Source organism: Nyctibius grandis, chromosome 6 (genome assembly GCF_013368605.1).
Source record: "Nyctibius grandis isolate bNycGra1 chromosome 6, bNycGra1.pri, whole genome shotgun sequence".
NCBI classification, from domain to species: Eukaryota; Metazoa; Chordata; class Aves; order Nyctibiiformes; family Nyctibiidae; genus Nyctibius; species Nyctibius grandis.
Genome location: NC_090663.1, coordinates 28,167,344 through 28,190,075, shown reverse-complemented (window position 1 = coordinate 28,190,075; position 22,732 = coordinate 28,167,344). Strand labels below are relative to the sequence as shown.

The following is a 22,732-nucleotide window of genomic DNA, read 5'->3' as shown; positions in this document are numbered from 1 at the left end:
GGAGAAGCGCTGAATAAATCTGCACAATAGCTGGGACACAGAGTAGATTTCCCCCTGGCCCAGCACATTTAAAGCATGCTTATCAGCTGCATGACAGCTGAAAAAAAAAAAAGATGGTGGCTGCAAAAAGTTTTTTGAATCTTCCCCTCCCATTTCTGTACCTACATCCCAAAGAAAGAAGCCTTTACAAAGGATTTTTTTTTTTTTCTGGTCTGGGCACACTCTCTTGAAATAAACCAAACATAAGCACTCAGGTTTCATTAGCTAGTGATTAAATATGTTATGAGACAGAAAACTGGCAGAGAAAGTAAGGCTGGTTTGTTGGTATTGGTCTTACTGTTGGCTCTTTGTGCACACTCTGAGTGGCAGGCCTCTGTAAACTGAGCTCAACACTTGTGGGGTCCTTCTTCAACTCTACCAGGGGCCTGTCCCCGCTGGCTACTCCATCAAATTTCAGAGATCTGCTTGGCGAAGGAGTAAATATTACTGTTTTATACTCTTTATCCTTCTCTTCCACGCCGTTGAAATTCTCTCCATTCATGCTGACTTTTCCATCTACCTGCAGAACACAGGGAAAAAAATATGCTGAGTCAATTAGCATTCAAAGGCATTTAGGAAATTAGGACTTCATAATGATATTACTATTGTTAACACAGTCTGTGCCATCAGTGAAGGACAGAGCCAAGCATACATCTCGTTCAACTGGCCAAGATAGTGGAAAACCCTGTTCCAGGGGGGTCATAAACAAAATACAGACAGAGGGTAATAATTTTTCTGGATTCCCTGATTTCCCACATTTCGTTCTCCCAGTAACATACAGACACCCTTTGTGTGCCTCACAGACCAATGGAGTTTGAAAGAACAAAATCCAGCAGTTTTGGTCTCAATTTAACATAAAGATTTGCATTGCCTCATGCAAGAGGTAAGCAGGTTCTCCAGGACTAATTAAGCTGATGAATTGCTATGTAACCTGATGACCTCACCACAGTATTAGTAGACCACGTTTTCTGAAGCATTGTCACGTGAACTTTGAAGGGTCAGGAGCAGCACAGTTCATCCACTTGTTTCTTTACTGTTCATAACAGGGAAGCAAGGAACCGACAAATAAAAGCAGGCATCCCACCTTCTCCATGAGGCGACAAAATAAATAGCTGCTTTCCCAGAAAATGATTTTATACAGTCTCCATGAAAAGGAGAGCACAGAAACAGTTTAACTACTTTGTTTTCAGGGTCAAGCTAGCTCCTTGGTGGGCATATATTCCTGGTAAGGAAACCTTAAGCAAGGAAGAAAATACAAAATAAGCTCTAGCTTCTTCCTCTGCACTGATACAGCTTCCTCTCGGGACTTTTAATACTTTGTAATTATGTTCTGAACGGAGGCGGCATGTAAAGACTTCCTTCAGTTTGGAGGGCTGTTTGTAGAAGCCATGGTATACATGAAAAAAGTCTTGCCACAAAAACCCGAAAGCCATTCCCCATAAGAGGGCCCAGCTGGAGAGACCAGGAGAGGACCAGGTATCAGTAACACCATATTGCTCCTGCCTAGCTACAGCACAGATGTTTATAGGCTTGTCAGCAGGGGTGAGTTTTAAATAGATTTGAAGGAGGGCTTCGCTACTCTCTGCACAGAGATCCTTCCTTGCAAAATGATCACCACGGGAAACAACACAAAGGTGAGGCAGTAAATATGGACAGACTCTTCTCTACTAATCATTGGACTTTGGGGGAATAATGGCATAGATCACTGATTTCTTAGAGAAGCTCTCTGGGATTATATATGGTGATGAGTAATTTCATGTTTCTCCACAGGTACCGCATAAACAAAAACCATGTAAAAACAAGGTCAGAGGTAAGCCATTCCATGAGAACTTTTCACTCATTTCACTGTTATTGAAAACTGATGCAACAAATGCCAAAACTGCTTTATCAAACTGAAAAATAGTTTAAGAAAACAAAGTTCTTCCCATCTCATCCTCCCTGCCCCACTCCTTATTTCCACATTTACTTATCTTCAGTACTTCTTGACTAAACAGCTTGGATACCTCAAGAGCAGCACTCTAACTTAGTATATGCCATCAATGCTAAGATGAAGGCAAACTCTTCCCATTGACTTCTTGTATATGTGCATCCAGAGGTCTGCTCTCTATCTGAGGGCGATTAACTAAGGGGCTGTCTCCAAGGTGCTGGGCATCCTCAGCTCTGACAGACGTGCGGGGAGGTCAAGGCAGTTAGCACCTCGCACAATCAGTTCCCAGACAGAGGAGAAACAGCCGAGCTCCGCAAGTGGTTTTACCCCTTCTGACTGCTTTTCAGATGAAAAGGTTCCCTCCCTTGCCTCACTGCCATCATCCACTCAACGCAGTACTACTCCTAGAGTTTATTTCCAAGCACAAGTGTGAGCACAGAGCCCCAAGTCTTCTGGGACTGTGTGCTGGATTATCTACTAGAGAGGCAGGTCATGAAAGATCTCAGAAATAAAAAAGCCAGGAAAACACTGGCAGGCTGCACCATCCATTTTAGTGTCTCTGTTTAGACTAAGACATTTCTCTATTTATATTAGGGAGGAAAACCAAATGTTTGAATGATCAGGACAGATGCCCTGGCTGCAGAGTTAAACAAACATACTCCTTTCCTTCTGATCTGGAGCAAGTCAACACACTGTCACCAGAGTGAGAATCATCGACAGACCGGTGTTTCAGGGGAAAATGCTGCTACAACTACATGTGCTAGGCAATGATTCCTACTGAGACAAATCACATTCTTCCACATCAAGCAAACAAGACCTAGACAGACTTCTAGTGGTGGTTGGTGGCTGGGAGAAGTGTCCATAGGTTAGTTTCTCCCTACATAAGTGAACTACATATGCATTAACGTGAAGGTGATCTTGGTCCTCTGAGGAAAACAGTGGCATGAATCAGAAAAAAAAAAAAAGATCCATGATTCACCGATGTCTAAAATGTAAACTCAAGGGGAATACCAACTGAAATATAGGAGAAATAGGAATTACCAGTTTCACATTTCAACTAGGAAACATGTTGTGGGGGTTCCACAAGAGCTGGGACAGACTTCAAGAAACTACAGACATCGGAACACGCTTTTTCACCATCTGTACAAAGATGACTTATTTTTTAAAAAGTAAACAACCTGAATATACCTGGTAGCAATGCTACTGGGACATCAGCAGGGCTGCAGGGACCCCTGCATGCCACTACCACAGTAGCAGAGAGCAATGGCAGGCACAGGGGGACCAGAACTCTAGAGGCTGGGGCACTCATGCCTGTAGGCTTCACACTGCCAACAGCAGAAGCTACAGGGAGACTTGGGGAAGTTCCACTTTTGGTAGAGGCACCGTTAGAAGTGGATTTCTTCAAACTTGACTTATTCTGGCCTGTTCTCTCTAACACATCCCAGTTCTTTGCTTTCTCCATCATTGGTTCAGTATCTTACTCCCATTCTCCACACCCACCCAGTCCAAAGATATCCTCTGGTTTCATATCCCGGTTTCAGTCTCTTCTCCTATTCCCTTCCGCCACAAATCTCATAGCTGGCCCTGCTTTTGTCCAAGCTCTCTTACTTCTTTTATTCCCATAATCTTTGCACAGTTCTTGCAACTCAATGCAATCACTCCCTCTCTCTCACCAGCAATCCCCAGTTACACCACTGCTGCAGTACCAATCTGTTTCCCTAAACCTGCACGGACAACCTATATCCCCCTCCTTACGCCAGTGAAGCACCTTTCCCCATTCATCCCTGGTGAGAAGCATGTTTGGGACAGAGGGTATCTTTGGGCAAGTTGGCTCTTGACTCTGAAGGAGTAGGGGACTCTCCACACTGAATATATGCACGCTGCAGTGTTTCAAATGCTTATGACTTGGCTGAATGGGACAGACTTGTTTGCGTATGGCAAAAATCAGACCCCTGACACAAAAGCCAGTTCAGATCTTGCTCCAGAAGTCAGGGCCTCCACGCTCTCTGCTCCTTTCTTTTCATTTAAAAACAAAAAAACATGACAACATATTCTTACCTAACCTCTTTCTTAGAAAACACCTTGCTTTTTTCTTAGAGGCCCCCCTTTCCCTGTCTTTCCCCAAAGAAATTTAGCCTGAGGAAAAATGACCAGCACAAATATTCCAGTTTGAACAGGTCAAGTTTCTAAGAAGACTGGTAACCAAGAAGAGACCACTAGACTGGGCAGCACAGAGCACGAAGCCGAGTTTTGTAACATCAGAATGCTGCAACCATTTTCTACTCAATCACATCAAACATTTACATGTTCAGATGATTTAGTCAGGATCTCTTTGCCTCCTGATTGACTCTGCGGAGTGCAACGTATCCTACCTTAAAGTTCTTTAAAACTTCCTGTGTATTTTTGGGTTGCGAGTAAGGCTTGGGTGTCAGCATAGGCACAGCCTTGGAGACAACACTTTTGCTGGGAGATGTGCGGCCCGTCAAATTGCTGGGCTCTAGTACAGTGGTGGGAACAATGGTTGCTTCAATGGTGGCAGTGAATTTTGGAGCAGGTAGTGACTGTTGCCTTAAGTATCTCAGAGGATTTGGGTCTTTCAGTGGGGAATTTGGCTCCACTGAATGGCTTCTTTCCAGAATTTTTGGCATCTGCAAACGCTCAAGGACAGCTTCACTGATAGTGAATCTTTCGATGTACTGCTGGAGGATGCTCTCAGCCTCCTCCTGTGACTTTGCATTCTTGTATGCCTCATGAAGCTCCCGCTCTCTTCTCTCTCTGTGAGAGAAACAACACAAGAGAAACCATTGCATTAAAATTAACACTGGAAATCACTCCTATTTCCTCTGCTCCATCAACATCCTTCCTTCTCCCTCACTCCAGACCTGCAGGCATGGCTGCCCACAGTTACCTACCACCTCTGGAGCACACAGCATTTTCAGACATGCCACTGCACTTTAGTAAAACAACGTACTTCTCTTCCACAATTTCTCGGTAGGTTTTGATGCTTTTTCTGCGCTCATTTGTTCCCTCTCCAGACAATAACCTTTCCATTTTCTTTCTCTCAGCTTCTTTTTTTATTAAATCTTGTGAAGCGCTCCTTCGACGACTCTTCCACCGAGCCAGGTCCTGCAAGAGAAGGAAGACACCTGAATGCAGAGTTGCAAATAGCTAAAAACTGGCCACAGAAACCAATGAACCCAGCTAGCTGCTTTGCAATGCTTGTTCCTGGCTGTGGACCATACTCCCATTACCTGCAGGCAGTGATGTTTATTTTAAAGAGAAAACGAGGTTATACCATAAAATGAAGATGCTGCCTGACTGACTTTTCTCCTAACAGCAGGATCCAGTAAGGATTTCATAGCTCCACTGGTGTATTTTCTTTTTGGCTTTGCAGTGTTGCAGAAGCACACTAGATAATAACACGAGAAAATGTGGTCTAAAAGGACCAGTCAGTGTACTCGTTTTCACTTGGGCCAACATTAGGGACAAAACCTGATTCCCCAGGAAGATGAAGTAGAAAAATTATGTTTGGTGAAGAATTTTAATAATCAGATATCTGGGAAGCAGGAGTTCATTGGAGGAAGGGACGTTGTTTCACCATGAACTACAGCTGCACTGATAGTCTGCCTTGGAGAGCCGACAGTCCCATACTTTGCGCATGCATGGCTTACCCATGCTTTTTTTTCCCCCCCACAGAAAAATCCAGTGTGGCATCCAAACTTAAATTCTTCCTCATGGGCACCCTCCAATATTTTGGACCCAGATCTGAGCAAAACAGGTTAGGGACTCAAGTGGCTCACAGCTGGTTGGTGTGAGATACGACAGAGCTAAAAGCCTACGGTTTGTATCCAGCTATATAGGTATGTCCTTGTTGAAGTAATGATCTTCCCCTTTTTGGAATCTGCCTGCCCAAAATTGTCCAGAAGATCCACTGATTCTGATTCTTTACCTTTCTTGCAAAAGCAGCCTAACACTAAACCAGAGAGTCACAGGAGATACCTGTTACGGGCACCTATGTCTTGCATCCTGCTTGGGTTATGAATTCACAAGTCCTGGAGGATACAGAGACAAGATCTTTTTCACAGTAGAGTATTACAATAAAGAAGTTTCCTAAGCTGTAAAATTTCTTTGCAGCCAACTAGCAAAGGAACAAAGTTTTACATGTTAAAAATAACCTCTGCAGAAGTTCTGCAAAGAAAAATAACTTCCTAGGAAACTGTAGGGGCGTATTTGTCATTAACTTTAAAACATCAGATTAGTATACAGATTATATTTCATGCACTCTAACAAATTCTGGTTTTAATAAAAACCAGAGATTCTGTACACATACTCGATTCAAAGGCTATTTCATTAATTACATGGTTTTCCAAATATTTTAATTGCATTTTTACTGGTAAACAGCAGAAGGTACTGCAAGCATAATTTATTTTATTAAAACCAGGAACAAACCCTGTCACTTTTAATTTAGCTTAAAACCACAAATTATTGACGTTACACTCAAGGGAATGCTCATTAAAGTATTTCTTCACATGACCTACATATATCAGTCTATAATCCCCTTCTTGAAGCATAGGCCTTTCATTTTCCTCAGTTACTAATTATTCTCACTGAAGTACCAAAGCATTTCTTTATTCAGCTGCTCCCACTATTGCCTATCGTTTGGAAATTAGTTTTTCATTAGCAAATTTCATAATATAAGCCTTCCTCCTCTTTTTGTAATTAAAAACCAGACATGTTTATCTTTTCTAGCTCTAATGCTTTAGAATAACAACAACTAAAAAAAAGCCATGAAACTGTTAATTGTTGGCAAATTTACAGCACAGGCATATAAAAAATATCCGACCATGAATGAAGTGTCGTCTCCATAAAGCCCTTTGCCAAGGACATTCCTGTAAGGGCATTTTTAGTACCTCTTCAGAACTTTTGGTTCAATGTAAAAGGTGCTGAGGGCCTGGAAAACTTATGCACCTTAGCTCAGAGGATTTTCCATTCAACAGCAAAGAGTTCTCAAACCTCTTGAATGCCTTTGGACTCATTCTTATCTCTGCTGGGAAATTATGGCTTCCCACACATACAGACCTCTCAGCTGAAATCTTTCATTGTTCTACTACAAAAAGTTATTTCTTAGTTGTGTATACTTGGTTTTTTTTGACTTTTCTTGCATTTTCTACCAAAAATTTCTGAGATGTTTCACAGTAGCTGTCCTTATAGTGGGAAATTACGGTACTAGCTGCTTGAAGAGATGTGGTGGTGTTTTTTTTTTTAAATTAAAAAAATATGCCCAGAATTCCTCATTTAAAATTAGTCTTCAGGAATGAACAGGATTGATAATAAAACTCCTGATACTAACCCACCTGCAAATCATGCTTTTCTGTCCTTACTAATTTGCTGAAGATAATGGAAAATGTCAGGACAGCTTAAAAAACACATTGAAGAAAGAGGGTTTCAAAAGGCCTTGTAACCCAAGCAGGGTGTAGCTAACTTGAAGGGTAATTTGCTTGCTTGAACAAGATGGAAAATGTTAGTATTTTCTGTATCTATGCAAATTTATTAAAGCCAAGTTCAACCTATTTATTCACTGTCCTGCTTAGTCTTGTATTTTGTCACTTTGGGCATTTACTAATTATGAAAGTCAAGAGAAATCAGCAGTTAGATGCTATTTTGCTTCCATTTGTACCTAATCACAGTTTAATTACATTTTTTAAAAAAGCAAAATACCTGGTGCACATGCAGAGGCACCAAAGGCTTGTATTCTGTAATTTAAGGACATGGACTCCAGAGGAGGGCCACGAAGATGATCAGAAGGCTGGAGTACCTCTCCTATGAAGACAGGATGAGAGTTGGGGCTCTTCAGCCTGGAGAGAGAAGGCTCTGGGGAGACCTTATAGCAGCCTTTCAGTACCTGAAGGGGCCTACAGGAAAGCTGGAGAGGGGCTTTTTACAAGGGCATGTAGCGATAGGATGAGGGGTAACGGTTTTAAACTGAAAGAGGGTAGATTTAGATTAGATATTAGGAAGAAATTCTTTCCTGTGAGGACGGTGAGACACTGGAACAGGTTGACCAGAGAAGTTGTGGATGCCCCCTCCCCGGCAGTGTTTAAGGCCAGGTTCGATGGGGCTTTGAGCAAACTGGTCTAGTGGAAAGGTGTTCCTGCCCATGGCAGGGGGGTTGGAACTAGATGATCTTTAAGGTCCTTTCCAATTCAAAACATTCTATGATTCTATGCTTTTAGCAACGATCCATTGGGGGGGGGAGGGAAGGAAAAAAAGCTCCAGATTATTTTAGTGCTAGAGAACATCTGTAGATTCAGCAGGTTGCACTTTTTTGCCTAGCTAGTTGGCCTCAATGCCAGCATTGCAGATTATGCTGCATACTCACATCTTGCCATCTGGTCTCGTCCTCTTTCAGCTGGTTGTTTATGTTCTGCAGTTTCTCATGGCGAGCTTTGCTATGAGGCTGAGTCACAGCTTCTTCTTCACATCTCATGTCAAACATACTCATACTCCTAAACACGGGGGGAATAAGAAGTGGTGCAGCATTAATTAGAGGCTTATACTCCTTCAGCTTGTTAGAGTGAAAGCCACATGAGTGCGCTACAGCAGAATCAGACACCTGCACTGTTACAAAGCTCCCAAAAGCAGCAGTCCCCTAGAAGGACCAGTTAGCATCCGTAAGCTCCCCCATAGTGCTTCGGGCATTATACTCCTCAACTTTCTCTTGTTTATCTTAGTTGACAACAAGTTTGTCTCCTGCTAAGAAGCACTAACATTACACCTCCATCAATAGCTCTTATTAATATAATTCTATTCAGAGCTGAGGTCAGAACATTTTACTTTCTGAAGATTTGTTTCCCAGTGGGTTTTCAAGACCCCTCCAATTAACACCTCAGACAGAAGTTTCCATTTCAGTGCAAAACAAGAGAGGCTTGAGAAGTATATTAGGGGCAGCATGGCTGGCTAAATGCTATTCCTACAAAACTGAGAGCCTGCCCAGAGAAGTACATGCAGCGCAAACAGCATGGTACTTCCTCCCCTCCCTGCCTCAAAGAAACTCAATGCTATCAGCACCAAATTATTAGTATGGCTAACCTAACAAGGAAAAGCTGACATTCAGGACAAAACAGTTTCTTTCTACACATTCTATTTCTGTCCCTGACCTTTGGGGAGTTAAAGGAAAAAAAGATCATGGTTTGATATTATACATTCATTCATATTACATAAAGATCTTCACATGAAGATAACGTACTTAGTATTCCTCGCCTGCTACCTATTATTAGTAAAACATGACCTCAGTCGTGCCATTCCAAGCAAAAAGCCAACAAAAAAAAGCCATGCAGTTCCACACAAAGTGACTTCATAGCAGTCTTCAAATGATCATCTGTAGCTTTAGGTGAGCCAACGAGCCAACTAGCAGGAGAACTCGCACCCAATGAAGAGAAAATTGTAGGTGACTCTGTCCACAGTAATCAAAGTGAATAGATACGGAAAGCTGTGCATATATATATTTAGCTGACGTTTATATTCAGGCAAGCAAAGATGGGAATGCACCACTCAAGGGAAAACTGAAAAGGTCTGGACAGTGGATGGAAAAGGACATGCACAGATCCCATCCTATTAGTAGGTATTTACTCAGAAATGAAGGACAGAATACACATCCTATTGCCTTTAAGCATGAACAGTGAGGTTAGCATATTACCATGCTTCACCCCTTAAACTGAGTGCTAAGGGGTATGCTAATTTGGGTTTCTCTATGGGTAGTTTAAGCGTTGCATTGCTCAGGATTGGATTGGAGCACTCCTAAACAACACAACCTAAAGAGATGGCAAGTTTTGCTGTTTTTAAAACCAAAGGCATATCACCTACTAAGAAGGAACATTTAAATAGCAGTCATATTTTGCAGACTGGCGAGGTAGGTTGGGAGATGCCAAACTTGTAATAAAGTCACCCTTAAAGGGTTTATTCCAGTTTAAGAGCTTTTGAAACTCACACTAAGAAAAGCCTTTAGTGTTAAGTATTTGCCACCTTGTGCCTACTAGTTCAAAGTGGTTGTGTAGCTCCCTTCTTGCACCCTTCCCTCATACGGAGAATTTTTTATTCACATACAGTAGAAGAAAACGGAAGACCCGAAATAGCAGTAACTGGTTCTAGCAGAGTGCACCAGTGCTTGCCCTTTGTCATTTGAGATGGGAAAATAAAAATACTTTCTACCAAGAGTCCCCTGATGTCCTAAAGAAAGGTCAGTATTTATTCCCTTCATTCACTCAGGTCTCTCAGGGCGCACAGAGACGACAAAACTGACGGTTTTATAGCTATTAACAATGTAATAAAAAAAGTACTCTGGAAAAGGTTTCAGCTTAGGCCAGGAATCAAACTATACACTACAACCTCACATGCACCTTCTACTCTAGCTGTCACCTACTGCTGCTGGGCCTTCATTGCCATGGATAAGGACCAGGTAGGTTCAAACATCAGCTCTGCAGCAACGTGTTATTGCGCAAATGTATCTTCCCAAGAGAGCAATCTGAAGGAATCATCTCAAAGCACTGTGCTCTGCTCTGACCAACACGTAGTAACCATTAAGGAGAACCACCTACTTTCCTGAATACACGGACAAGGCCAACTGAAAGGTCTAAATCGACTTCTCTGCCTGACAAGTTCATCCTTAGAGAAGAATCAAAGAGGCCAAAACTCTGCGCTTCTGCCAAAAGACATTTTCACTATGAGTCCCGCATCATGTCGTCCTATTTCTTGCTTACATAAACTACAAATGGCTCCAGCCCATCACTGACACCTGCATGAACAGAACTAGATTTACTCCTTCCTTCAACCACACGCTGGGCCAGCAGGCACACAGCATGCAAGTAGACAGGGGGAGATGTAACGGTACAGAATTCATGTTCGTGAATTTTCTGCCTTTAGCAAAGCTCTGGGGATTGTATCCAAACTCTGTCTGGAAGCAAGAGGCCTTTCTGCTGACCAGAGTACCAGACCTGCTGTTCTAACAAAGATCTGGGAAAAAACACTGTGCAGACCAAAGTGTATTTTGGAGAGCTAGATCTTTGGGATGATGTGATTTTTAAGTTATGCTACTTTATTCTTGCAAATTACACTTGTTCTTGTCAGTGATATCATGAAGCAATTTCTTTTTTTAAACAGGTCTGAACAAGTGTTGGATAAAATAAGTCCTCAAGGACTTGAGTGTTCAGACTATTTAATTTGAAAGTGAGAAATAAGGTAAAAAACTTCTTTTTATGAGAATACTTTAAAATCCTTATGCAAGGCATTTATTATGTGGCTGCATTACCATTTTACAGACATACTAAGACTTAAGAAACGCCAACAAAACATAAGAAGTGACAGGCTGGCTCAAGAATCAAACTCTGGTAAACAAATACTCAAAAATCTCAGCTCACTATAATTCGCTTGTCAGGCTTAAAGTATAAAGCATAAGCCTCAGCTCACACTGGACTGTCACACTACCACCAGAATTCAGCCCCGTCTCTTCAGGAGATGGGAACAGGGCTGATCAGCAGTAACACACTAAGTATAGCCTTTTCTGGACCTTGTGACAGACGAGGGCTGATGACAATTTCTAGCATTCACTAACCAATGAAGGGAACTTTGTCAGTCTATAACAAGGGAGTTTCTAGTTTTGTGGCTGGAATAATAAACAGCACCTAGTCTAAGACTGAATTCAAGTTACAGAGTTTTCAAAGGAGACTTGACAAAAATTTTGGAAGCATTTTAAATGTCAGTTCAATTTATTTTTCCTACTTGAGAGCCAAATTGTATTAGATTCTTTGTAAGTACTTCATCTTCAGAAGGAAAAACACAATCTTACATTTATAAGAACTTTAAAGACAGTTTAAGAAAATAGTTGCTCTGTAAACTGTGGTACATCTGGAAAGGATGACAACGAGGCTTGGACATTTATTGTTTCGCCTTTTAAAACAAAATCAGAATCAATGTGGAATAAATTATATGATTTATTCATGTTTGCTACTCTCACGTTATACAACCAAATGCATTGCAATGCCTCTTCGAAGGCACTTCCATGTACCTTCTTTCGTGTTTGCATTTAATACAGACACGCAAAAATGTGGGAAAAGAAATGAACAAATCAATCAGATAGGCAGGCTTTCTGAAATGGCAGGGAAGTCTCCGCTGGTAAGTATAACGCTTCTGTGTTGTTATGCTCTTTTTATCTCATCTCTTAACTTGACTGGAAAGATTTCTGCTGCTTGAAAATGATCACATTTACTCCATGGTCAGAGGACACAGGCTTTGCACAGCATAAAGGTATTACAGAACCTGTAAATAATATTCAGTCCATGATTCTAGCCTTTACCATTAGAGGAAAGGGTGAAAAATTATATACGATTCTCTGAATATACTTGTTATAAAAAACCCTCTATGTTATTTCTACTTTGTGATTTTATCTGGGAGATGGAGAACGTCATGTGCATTTATGTGAACAGAAGAAGGGTATCATGGACATTATTATGTGGGTAGTTCCCAACTATTTCTTTGCTTCTAAATGCCTGCGCTTTGTAAGAATAGCTCATACTTTCACAGAGCTTTCTAAATGACATTGCATACTATTCTGAACTACAGTTTACATGCATCCACACACAATTAAAATATGTTTGAGTGCAATAAACGTCACAGTCCTACTCCTTCTGTGAAAAGTAAAGCACTGAGGTGAAGAGCTAAAAAAAGTGAAGTTTAGTACATTATTAAATTAAACTCAACCTAGAATGAATTCAAGAGAAAGTTTTAAAAACACAATAAAGGAACAACTGAAGATGTGTTTTCCTGGTAATTATTCACAATGGATTTTATTTTACTTTGGGATTTCTTTTTTCTTCCTATATAGGTCATACTTCATTTTTTAAGTCACACCCAGCCCAGATTCAATCCAACTCTCTTTATCTGTAGCTGATTAGAGGCAATGGAAATTCAGAAGAAAAACAAAAGAAAAGAAAAAAAGAGGAAACAATACTTTAAGCAACAGCTGGACATTAGTGTTATGCTCAGTTTTTATGGGCTTTTATATAAAAATTGTTTTTAGCTGCAATGTAAGCCATATTGCATTCCATTTTTCAGTGTTTTTCAGAAAAATTTATTTGCTGGAACACTGCAAAATAATAACACATTTTAAATTAGTAAGAAGACAGGAAAGCATGCAGTGTAAGTTGTTTAAAACAGAATCTTGTGAACACAAGACAACTTACTCTGCGTCATCAGACACAGCAGTTCTGGGGCCGAATCTACAAGACCAAATATAAAATTAGAGTGTCGATAAAAACATTAAGTAGTAATTGCAACTGGACCCATACAATTTGGGTAACTGTCACTTGACCATCCGACCTGTACCAGTAAAGCTGACCGAAAGAGAATCATACTGCTCAGGGATTATGTAATCACCAAACAAGACTTACCTAATCATTTGAAGGTCTAACTACATATGAGCACCACCCATCCCCTCCCTGACCCCATACTAATGCCCCCATTATAAAAATCTGCTGAAGTGTACCTAACATGGATATAGAAAATAGTTACTGAAAACAGACAATATATTAACATTTACATTAAGTGCCACACATGCGATGAATGGATACAAATCTTAACCATTACATTCCACAGCAGTGCTCAGAATCACCATTACTGAAGCATGGAAGAGACAAATATAGGCAGAAAGTGAGCCACGGGATTGGTACTGATAATACACAAGTCAGTGTCATCCACTAAAGTGACAGTCTTGTTTAGGGTCATGCAAACCATGTATTTGTATCCGGGATTTATCATAAAAGAACATCAAGTACAAAAGTCAACACTGGAACATTTTCTAATCACAGAGAAGAGTGGATGGGCATCCACTCTGAGGATGCCCAGCAGAGTCTACTTGAGCCTCTGCTACTCATAAACCTTTTTTGTAATTCACAAATATACTGTAATCAAATATTTCCTTTCATTAGCTGTAGAAGAGAACAATACATCACACAACTACTCTGTTTGTTTCTAAAAAGAGTATTACTGACATACAGTATTTTAGTCCGGACTGAAAACACACCAGGTAATGGAAAATCTGAAATCTGAAGTGTGCACACAGGGGCGTGCAAGCTGCGTAATTCACACCATAGAGAGCTCACGTTTGCAGATGCTTATTCTTGGATGACAATGTTTCCATTTTGGTTTCCTCAGGAACCCCCTGGAGCTTAGATGTTTGATCAAGGTGAACTTCATTAATGCTACCTTCACCCACTTGGGCAGTACAAATAGGCTCATCTTGTCCTGCAGGAGGGAGATGGCATTTTTCCTGCCCCTGCTGCTGTTCTTGCGGCAGCTGTATTACAGGTTTTCCACAGCTATTAATGCAGACTTGTGGACTTTTTTCAGGCCTGAGTGAGCCAAAGGCAGCAGTGCAAAGAGATGTATTAAGCAACATTTGAAAAATCACATATACATAATGAAAAGCATAACTGTAACTTAACAGAAAACCCTCCACAAACCCAAATAGCTGACAGGTGACAAGATAAGAGAGGCAGGTGCATAAAACACAATTTTAATAGAGAGCTTGTACTTCTATTCCTCTAAGTCAGAAACGCAAACTGTCCTGAACACTGCCAAAGATTACAGTATTAAGTACATATTTTAACTAAGCTATTCAAACTTAAAGTATTCTCAACACCAAACCACTGTTCAATTCTGCAGTAGATGACAGAGGTTTTTCTTCTCCTGGCTGAGCTGTACACTAATTTTTCATCCGTGTATGCACAGGTGCATGCACATCCTTCCCTTCTCATGTACTTTGAAGAGGCTGATGAATAAGAACTTTTCCACTCCTGCTTCCACAAGGCCCAACCAGCCAACGCATAACTGTTCAAAGGCTTAAACCGCCAACTTCCCCACACAGCCCTACTCATCTGAACAAAGGTGCTTAGAACCAAGCCTTACCAGGAGGGATCTCAGAATTTCCTGTTTGGAAGTCACTGACACCAGCTAAGCCAGACATGCATCTAACCTATCATGTCCAGCACCTCTACTTCTAGCTGGAAACATTTGTAATGATTACCTCATATTTAACCAGAAACCTCTGCAAATGTAACACAATCTTGCTATACCTATCTGTTTCCGCACACTGTTAGAATTCTGCCTCTAGTAGAGCTCTGCTCTGAGTCTTTACAAGACTCTACCGAAAGGCCCAGAAGCCCTGCATTGCCTTCTTTTGAGCAGAAAGTGTCGGCACAGAATCGAGGACAAGTACAGAAGAGACTGCTGCTGGGCCAACAGCAACTCCTCCAGATCAAGAGATCTTGACAAACAGCCCACAGGGCCAGCTACAAGGGAAAGAGAGAATCACAACTTTCTTACCTCGTAGTTTTCTTCTCAAGTTCTCTACCTGTGCCCTGCTTATTCTGCTGCTTTGAAAATGGTGTGGGAAGGAACTGCTTAACACTGGGCCCAGGCTGTTTTAGGAAAGCTCCAGTTCTTCTGGCCAACATGTCATCTCTTTGTGGGTCTGGAAATTTCACTTTGTTTTCTGTTCCACCGCTCTGCTGCTGAGGGATTTCAAGCTGTTCTTGGCTTTCTTCTTGTGTGACAGTACTGCTCAGAGAGACAAGTGACACTGTTCCATGATAACGCTCACTTGTACAGCCCAAGGCAAGCGGCTGCTCAGGCAATGTGGGGTACTGTTATTCAAAACACAGTTGCAGAGTGATGGACAATGAGGCACCTTTAGCTACAGCGCATGGAGTGAGAGCGAGAGAAAACTATGCTGAATGCCACACTTACGTAGGTCATATGTTAGAAGCTGCGGATTGCATAAAAATGTATGCAAGGAATTATTCACTTGGAAGCTGGCATAAAAGTCTGGACAAAGCACCATGGATTGCAAAAGAAATCCCCCCCAAAAGATGAAAGACTGTTTTCATGCTGAATTGTAACTAACAACTGAAGTACTTAAATATTATGAAAGAAAACAGACGGGTTTATGTTCACAGGATACATTCTTGTAAGTAATTTCATAAAACAGAGCACATGCCATGATGAATGAGTAAAACACATCTTTAAAGGCCATGTAAAGAATGGAACAACATTGCTGACTGATCCAAGCTAACACCACACACAAACCAAGCATAAGGCTCAGAGGGATCCACTTCTGTTCTCTGACCTTTCTGCTTCCTGTGGAGTCTTCAAATCCTTCTCACGAGCTACTGCCTCCCCTTGCTGCTGCAGCAGATGAGGAGCTACTGACAGGGGAGGACAACGTATGGGAACAGGGCTAGGAGCACACCTCTGATAAGTTCCCATCCTTCTAACCAACATATCATCTCTCTCAATGTCTGGTAAATGCCCATCGCATTCTTCCTCAGTGCTTTTCTGCCATTTGTTCAAACAGCACAGGGTTTTTTTCTCAGAGATGATGCCAAAAGCTGGGACAGGTGATAGCATTCTCCTGCAAGAGTCATCTGTACCTGACTTGGCTACCTCACTAGAGATGAGATTGAGAGGAGGGGTGAGATAAACAAAACATTCTCAGGTCAAATGAAAGGTAAGAAGAAGAGTCCTTCAATTCAGTTTGCAAATGTTACACAAATTTAACTGAATGAGTTGTTTGCTAAAAGCATTCATTAAAAATTCTTGCTACAGCCACAGACTAAGCTATGAAAGAAAAGCCAAATAAATGTAAGCTCTGTTAATATGTGAACTTCCCAGCGCTGTAATTCTCTTCCAGATAAATGACAGAAACACAGAGCACCAATACACCTTGGTTTCAGCATTACATCTTCAAAAAGAAAGTAAATCCATTAGGTTTGAAGTAAGCACTTTTTGAACATCAGCAAGGCCAGCAAGATGAATAACAAATTCTAATGCGCTGAAAGCAGGCAGAGCAAAGCTGCTGGGATTCAAGAAGCAGAAAAAGCTTGAACAACAGCTCAGACTCTGAGATACCAGTGATTTTACTGCTCATCAGAAATTTTGAGGCAAGCTCTCAGAAGACCTTTGCACAGCGTTGGTTTGCGTCACCCTAAACATGTTAAGATACTGTGAAGGCATCAGATGTCTTCTGAACAAGGCCATGCGTGTAAACAGCTCTTAGGTCTACGCTGCAGTCCACCCCCATGCAGATCAGCATCTTGCAAGAACAGGTCTCATTTCCAGCTCAGCAGTGCTTCCTAAGCCACACCAAATACCTGGACTCATTCTGTGGCTTAGACACTTCATTGCTGTGTTCAGCAAAACCAAGACTGCCAACAGTGGTTGAAGGAGAACTTTCAACACCAGAGAGACTCTCCACATCATCTTTCTTGCTTTCCTCTTCTGTTCCACTCTTGAATGAAGCTCTGCCAATAATGAGCTTGTCCCATTTCTGTTGATCGATCTCAGTTACTGGCCCAAAATGCACAAACTTCTGCTTGGGGCTACCAGCCTTTTTGTTTGCTCTGGCTTTGCGGACAGCAAAATCATCGTGGGCTGCTGCTTTCACCATGATTTCAGCTGGTGGCAGAGTGTCACTGGGACATTTGAAATCTTCTTCACTAGTATGAATGAGGAATAAAAGAATCCCCCGCAAATGAGATGCCAGAATAAAGCAAATTAAATGCTCCTAAGGTTTTGAAGGATTTTTATTTTAAAATTCAAGGATGCAGGTACAAACAGCTGTGGTATACTGAGGCCCAAATTACAGATAAAATCTAAGATACTGCAAACCTGTTGGGGAAACTCTGGGAGCACATCCATGGAAGCCCTTCCTTAGGGGAACGAACGTAGCATATGGCCCATTCCAGACTCAGTTCTTCACCCTAACAAAGCCACAGTTCCCCTATCTGCTCATGTAGACCTGGGCCAAGTGTTACCCAGAACTGTGCAAGCACCAGCACACCCACCTTGTGATGGGGGAGTTCCAGTGGCATGAGAGCACTGGGAAGGGCAGTTCACTTATCCTAAACCAAGGGGACTGAATCTTGATTTTAATAAATCACCTCAAAAGTAATAGAGAGAGTACTAATGTCTTTGAGACAAGAGAATGATTGACTTTTGATACTTTGTATTAGAGCTAAAATTATACACAGTAACCACATTGTTAGAAGAATGCCTGAACAGATGGCCACCTTTAATTGGAAAATGGATGCGCTTAAACAGGAAGGCTAGGAGTTATCCTTTCCTACTGGAGTCACAAATCATCTGCATACATTATAGCCCACCTCCATAGAGCAATAGCTTAGAATAACTGCTTTATACCAGCTCCATTGGCAGAGGTTTAGTTTACAATAAGAGCCTGCCTACACCACACAACGAGGCTCCTGAAACTCCTGCTGCAGTGACAAACAGTGCTGGTGTATTTACTCAGCACTGGAGTACAATGCCATGCAGATCTATTAGCTCAGGTCTCACAAGCAGTATAGCCACACTAATGCAAAGAGATGCTGATCCTCAGTTAATACCCCCCACGGTATAATGCCCCAAGTCCTGAAGATAGATTGGTTAGCAGGAGCACACTGCTACTGAGTTAGTGGTGTCACATGCACCTTTGCGCTATTCAACCCAGGGCAGCTTCAAAACAGGTTGATCCACAAGACAATAGGGACTTTTCTAATATGACACAGACTGTCCACCAGGGGAGTGACCGTGAAACTACCATATTTAGAACTACTAGTAGTTCTAAATGATGGACACACTTTCATTTCATGATAGATAGACAGCATCCCTGTATAGATTTTGGACGTCTCCTGAAAATTTAAATAGGTGAGGACTGGTTGTCATCAAGGCATTCTTCAAGCTTAAAAGCACAAGCACACACAGCAGATCGTGACATACTAAACATGCTTCCTAAGGTGCCAATCCTGTCCACAGGCAGAAACCGTACCTGGGTTCCCCTGACAGCTTCAATCTTTTCCGAGTCTCCAGATCTGCTTTTGTTATAGAGGCATTCACAGAAATCACATCTTCTCGTAGCTGAGGAAGGGTACTTTGAGATTTCCATTTAGCCAAATCTTCTCTCTCAGTATCAGGCACTTTCACCTGCTGTTCCTCCTCTGACTCAGTCTTCTCAGTTTGCAGAAGTGGGCTATCTTTGCTTGTCACTACTTGCCTTGCCGATGCCATGTGCACCCGTCTTCTTCTAATTTAACGCACATTCAAGTTCAGCAAGAAAAGATATTTTGAGGCAGCAATGATAAATCAGTGTCAATAGAAGAGGTTCAGAGTACAAGAAGATAAAACTGAATTTATAAGCAGACTAATTTTACATTAATTTTAGGAATTAGACATGGAATCATTTGAAGTTGAAACCTCTTTATCTATGCTACCCTGCTCATGCACTATTGAGACTATTTCATCACATGACTTCTATTCCTAGCTCAAGCAAGAAAAATCTTTAAGTTAGTACCGTATTCAGTATTTCTGCAATAAGCTTTCTCGTAAATAGTTCCAAATATCTCATTTTCATGTTATTAGCAAAGTGAATTCAAGTTTTGCTCGCAAACATACTACAGAATTTCTTTGATCTTAGAGTCATGTCAATAGCATTAGAATATTAAAATTTGGTTATGGGTTCTTCAGATGCCCTGCCAAACTAGTCATTAGAAAATGTTTATATAATCAAATTACCAGCAGCTGAAAGGCACATTTTACATTACTGAAAAGAGCTACTACATAGTAAGAGAAGTTTTCTGAATGTATCAGTTAGTACAGTTAATGTCCACTGTAATGTGTATATAGTGGTTTTATCTAGGATCACTTCTCTTTGCACAAATAAAACAAATATACTTGTTTCCTGAAGAAGATGTGTGCCTAGCAGATATGTGTGTTCAGCAACTTCTTAAAGGTCTGCATCACTGAAGTGAAGACAGAAGAGATTTTCTAGGCTGAAACCTTGTAAGCCATAAGCCATTTCCAAAAACAATACTATATAAGAAAAAATAGGACCGAATTGCGCAACACAATTCGGTGCAGTATAGCAGGTATATATATATCTCTTCAGTGCATTAACTAAAGACTAAGTCCATGTTTTCTGCAGGGTATTAAAAGAAAGGCATTAAATGAAAAAAATGCATCCAAAAACGTGCATAAAAAATGCTCAGCAAAAGCGTCTAGTCTTTATGTTATTTACACTCATAGTCAGTTTAAACTCCTGGTCCTAAAAAATTAGAGTAAGTAATCTACATCTTTTTTTTTGTTCACTTTATGATACAGCATTTGAATTTATTTTACCCGGTAAGTTTTTTGTAGCCAAGACAGCTTTAGTCCTACACAGCAATAAGCCACGTAAAATTAAGCATTATAATAGAAAGAAAAATACCATGAATGCACACCTTGCATGTTCCTGCTTTTCCATCTGCAAAGGCTTTTTAATGTCTTCCAGTTTACCTTTATCTTTACTTGTGTAGGGTCCAATTAAAAAGGAGTTAAATGGAACTATGTGTTTGGGTTGATTCATTCTGGCTCTCCGGGTGGCAAAGTCATCCTTTTCTAAATCAGGAACTCTGCTGGCTGCTTCGTCTTCTGAACCAGAATCCTTCCCTTGGTAATGTGTCATGAAGGGGTTGTCCCTGCGAAGGATGATGTCTGGGGTGCTTCCGTTGCCTTCACATGTTTGCTTTTTACTGACACAGAGCAAAATTAAAGAAAGCTCTTGAAGCACCAGGGGAGGAGAAGGGAGTGGCAGCACTCATCTCCAGGTCATAAAACAAGCACAGTTAATCAAATGTGCTCCAGGCTGCTGTTAGATTGGGCAAAGCCTTGTTATAAATAAGACTTATACAGGTAACAAATCCACAAGGACTTCACACAGAAAATCAGTAGTGTTGGATCTTCACTGATTTTAGCTATAGCTAGAAGAATCAGTAAGAACTAGTTTAACATACTAGATGCAGTGAATGTAGTACTGTAAATGACAGTACTAAACTTCTCAAACACTTCAAACAAAGAAAGAGATTTGATGCAAATACCTGATCCTTGGCCAACATTGCTGAATCCTGAAATACCGGATATTGGGCACTTTTTCTTCTTAATGGCTCTATTTTTTTTTAAGACATGAGAAATCACTGAGGGTGCTTGCCCTAATAGTCTTAACTGCTTTTCTTCTCACACACATCCACACTTGATTCTCTCCCTAACTAACCTTCCCCTTCCCCCAGAATAAGCCCTCTATGCCATGTCGCTATGACGACAACAACAGTATGCTAGTGATACTGGTATGCTGGAACTCACTGCCATCTGCCTTGATCAGAAACGAGACTGACACCAACACAGCCTTGTTGTTACTGAAGATTACAACGCTAAAGATCCTTGACAGCCAGTACCCAGAAAGATTAAGCTTATTTTAACTTGTAACAGTCAATACTCTTAAGCAAACTGAAAAGACAGATGGCAAGAGCTATGAGACCCTCCCATTTAAAAATCAAATTATATTTATTGATATTTTAGAAAGTTGGATATCAAGTGGTAGACTGTTCCATGCAGTACTTGTGTAGGCTGCAAATATCTTGCATTTCCTCTTTCACATAGCACACCTTGCTACACAAAGGCAAAAAGAAGGTATCACAAGGGACTAAACAGTGACATTAAGAAAGCAAATCTAAACAGCTCAGGGGTTGCTTTGAGTTTCTCTTCTGTTTAAGAAAACAGTAATGCTATAATTAGCTGCTTTTCTAAAACATTTTAAAGCCCTGCAAGCCCACTACACATGCCACTTGTTTTACTGCCCCAGCTGCCCTTTCAAAGGACTGTTTAATAAGGTTGCTGGAGAAAGTTATGGGGAAGCCATAAACCATCCCTGATAGGTCAGCCTGGCTCAGGCCTCGGAGGACAGAGGAGCAATACAAAACAACCTGCCTTTGCCTTGCTACACTGCAACGCACAGGACCCCCCGTTAGCTATGTGGAGAGCATGCTCTCAAATTAGCCAAAGGCAACTTTTCCCTTAGATGTCTCTGAAGGATCAAGATTTCATTTAAGGCAACAGACATCACTGGCAGACGGCACTCCAAAGGGAGCTGCTGTCCCTCTCCCTCATGAGCATCTCTGTTCACAACAGCTTCAGAACCACCTGGAACAGACGGCTCTGAGCTGCTGTATGCTTTGCAGTGCTCCACATTTCTAACCCTCCTTCAGCAAGTACTGTCCTATCCCTTAGCTTCCACTCATAAGAACAATTCCTACTCTTTCTTCCCTAAAATAATACTGTAAGAAGTTTACTAAGGATGTTGACTCTCGTACATACCAAACCAAGAGGCTTACAAGGTCATCTTCAGGTTCAAATTTCGCTGCTGAACAGGCATATCACATCACTCAATTCTAAATCACAGGTTGTCAATGCGCTAGTGTAATTTGCCCAAATCCAACGGGCTTTTTTAAACCTGCAATACACTAAGTTCAAGAACACAACCAGGGAAAGAATGTGATTTTCCATTTACGGTTTCCTAGGACATCTTTTGTTTTCCCCAGCACAAGAATTTGAAAACTTTAGAGATCTAAAGTAGATAACATGGTGTCTAATATTTTATGCACAAAGGAAAACAGTTACCTAAAAGTCATATACACTGGAACCTCTTCTCCCAAATAAGCCAGGTTACATATGATTGGCTCCATTTTTTATCAGACTTTACTACTGGTACCATTACACTTTTTTGAAATCTAGTAATTTGGAAATAATTTTCAGAACCCTGGGCATGAAGGGCATGTATAAAATCACACAATACTCCATTAAATCTTGTTTATATTTACTTCTTAAATGAAAATCAATAAGATGAGTATTTAT

General features: G+C 41.0%; 1 protein-coding gene across 10 annotated transcripts in view; it reads right to left on the bottom strand.

Annotated features, from left to right (window-relative positions):
• LIMCH1 (LIM and calponin homology domains 1) overlaps positions 1–22,732 on the bottom strand; it is a 188,135-nt gene that overhangs the window by 35,285 nt on the left and 130,118 nt on the right. For 7 of the 10 annotated variants that reach the window (XM_068403830.1, XM_068403832.1, XM_068403831.1 and 4 more), the window contains 11 exons: positions 20,287–20,577; positions 18,840–19,094; positions 17,167–17,511; positions 16,143–16,463; positions 15,341–15,574; positions 14,119–14,367; positions 13,201–13,236; positions 8,346–8,472; positions 4,938–5,092; positions 4,339–4,741; positions 338–559 (listed from right to left, as the gene is read on the bottom strand). In XM_068403830.1, coding sequence (XP_068259931.1) covers positions 338–559; positions 4,339–4,741; positions 4,938–5,092; positions 8,346–8,472; positions 13,201–13,236; positions 14,119–14,367; positions 15,341–15,574; positions 16,143–16,463; positions 17,167–17,511; positions 18,840–19,094; positions 20,287–20,577 — 2,638 coding nt within the window. The remainder of the gene's footprint in view (positions 1–337; positions 560–4,338; positions 4,742–4,937; positions 5,093–8,345; positions 8,473–13,200; positions 13,237–14,118; positions 14,368–15,340; positions 15,575–16,142; positions 16,464–17,166; positions 17,512–18,839; positions 19,095–20,286; positions 20,578–22,732) is intronic. The other 3 variants (XM_068403834.1, XM_068403840.1, XM_068403835.1) reach the window with 2 other exon arrangements.